Below are 1,183 nucleotides of genomic sequence, written 5' to 3'. Positions count from 1 at the left end.
CACGCTGCTCAACGCCTCCGACGAGAACAAGGTGTTCATCGCCACCACGTGCTGGTCCATGAGCTTCGACCAGCAGGCCGCTTACGCCATCCTCCGCGATGTCGCTAGCCGGTACCGTGCCTTGTGTGCGAGTGTCGTGCGTGCGTGTCGTGAGTCGTGTCATGTGCGTTGTGTTGCGTGCGCCGTGGGTCGTGGCTGATGAGACGGCTTGTCTTGGGTGGTGGTGATGTCGTGGTGCAGGGATTGCATCTTTGGCAGCGTGACGGCCCTGTCGGCCACGTTCGTCATCGACGTGTCGGGCTCGATGGACACCCGGTTCACCCTCAACGGCACCACCTACTCGCGCCTGTCCTACGTGCAGCAGCACCTGAGCCAGGTGATCAGCGAGCAGCTCAAGCCCTACCAGCAGTTCAACGTCATCATTTACAGCAGCGGCGCTCGCGCGCTCTTCAGCGCTCCCGTCAACGCCACCACCGCCAACATCAAGGTACTTACTACTTGACTGACTGACTGCCTGCCTGCCATCCATATGTCCATTCATGCGCACACGGCCTCACACACACGGCACACACACACACACACACACAACCACCGCACACGATGCCTTGCTGTTGGTTTCTTTCCCAACTAACCGGTTCACAACACATATGACAGAGCGCTCTGACCTTCGTGGCGGGCCTGCGCGCCGGCGGGTCGACCAACACGTACGCGGGTCTCCAGCTGGCCTTCAGCTCGTCCAAGGACACCGTCGCGGTCTACCTGCTCACCGACGGCGTGCCCGACTCGGGCCTGGCGCCGCGCATCCTGCAGGCCATCCCGCAGTGGGAGGCCCAGCGTGCGGCCGACCGCCAGATCCGCATCTTCGCGACGGCGTTCCTGCTGGGTCCGGACAGCGCGGCGGACAAGCAGCTGAGCGCGGCGTTCATGAAGCAGGTGGCCGCCCTCACCAACGGCGTTTACCGCAACATGGACCAGACCCAGTAGAAGCCTGTAACCTTCAAATCCAAGGTGAAGAATTTTACTCTCTTGCCACGCTTGCGATTATCATCGTGTGGCCCATCTCATCAGAAGAAGGCTTCAAAGGCTGCTTCCCTGGTCGCCCCATGCTCAACCGCGCGTCCCTCAGTTAATGACAAACTCACTTCGTAACTTTGATCGTGTGTCAAGGCGTTTCGGAGCGAGG

The 1,183-nt window shown here is 60.9% G+C and overlaps 1 protein-coding gene across 1 annotated transcript; it reads left to right on the top strand.

Moving 5' to 3' along the window:
• Window positions 1–58: 58 nt before the first annotated feature.
• Window positions 59–984, top strand: ACA1_373280 (von Willebrand factor type A domain containing protein; the record flags this gene model as incomplete). The annotated part of the gene is made up of 3 exons (XM_004334252.1): window positions 59–111; window positions 241–487; window positions 655–984. The coding sequence occupies 3 exons, from the start codon at window positions 59–61 to the stop codon at window positions 982–984; spliced, it is 630 nt and encodes a 209-aa protein (XP_004334300.1).
• Window positions 985–1,183: the final 199 nt, after the last annotated feature.

The sequence above is a fragment of the Acanthamoeba castellanii genome (assembly GCF_000313135.1).
Source record: "Acanthamoeba castellanii str. Neff unplaced genomic scaffold scf7180000084679, whole genome shotgun sequence".
Taxonomy (NCBI): domain Eukaryota; phylum Discosea; order Longamoebia; family Acanthamoebidae; genus Acanthamoeba; species Acanthamoeba castellanii.
This window is presented reverse-complemented; position numbering and strand designations above follow the sequence as displayed.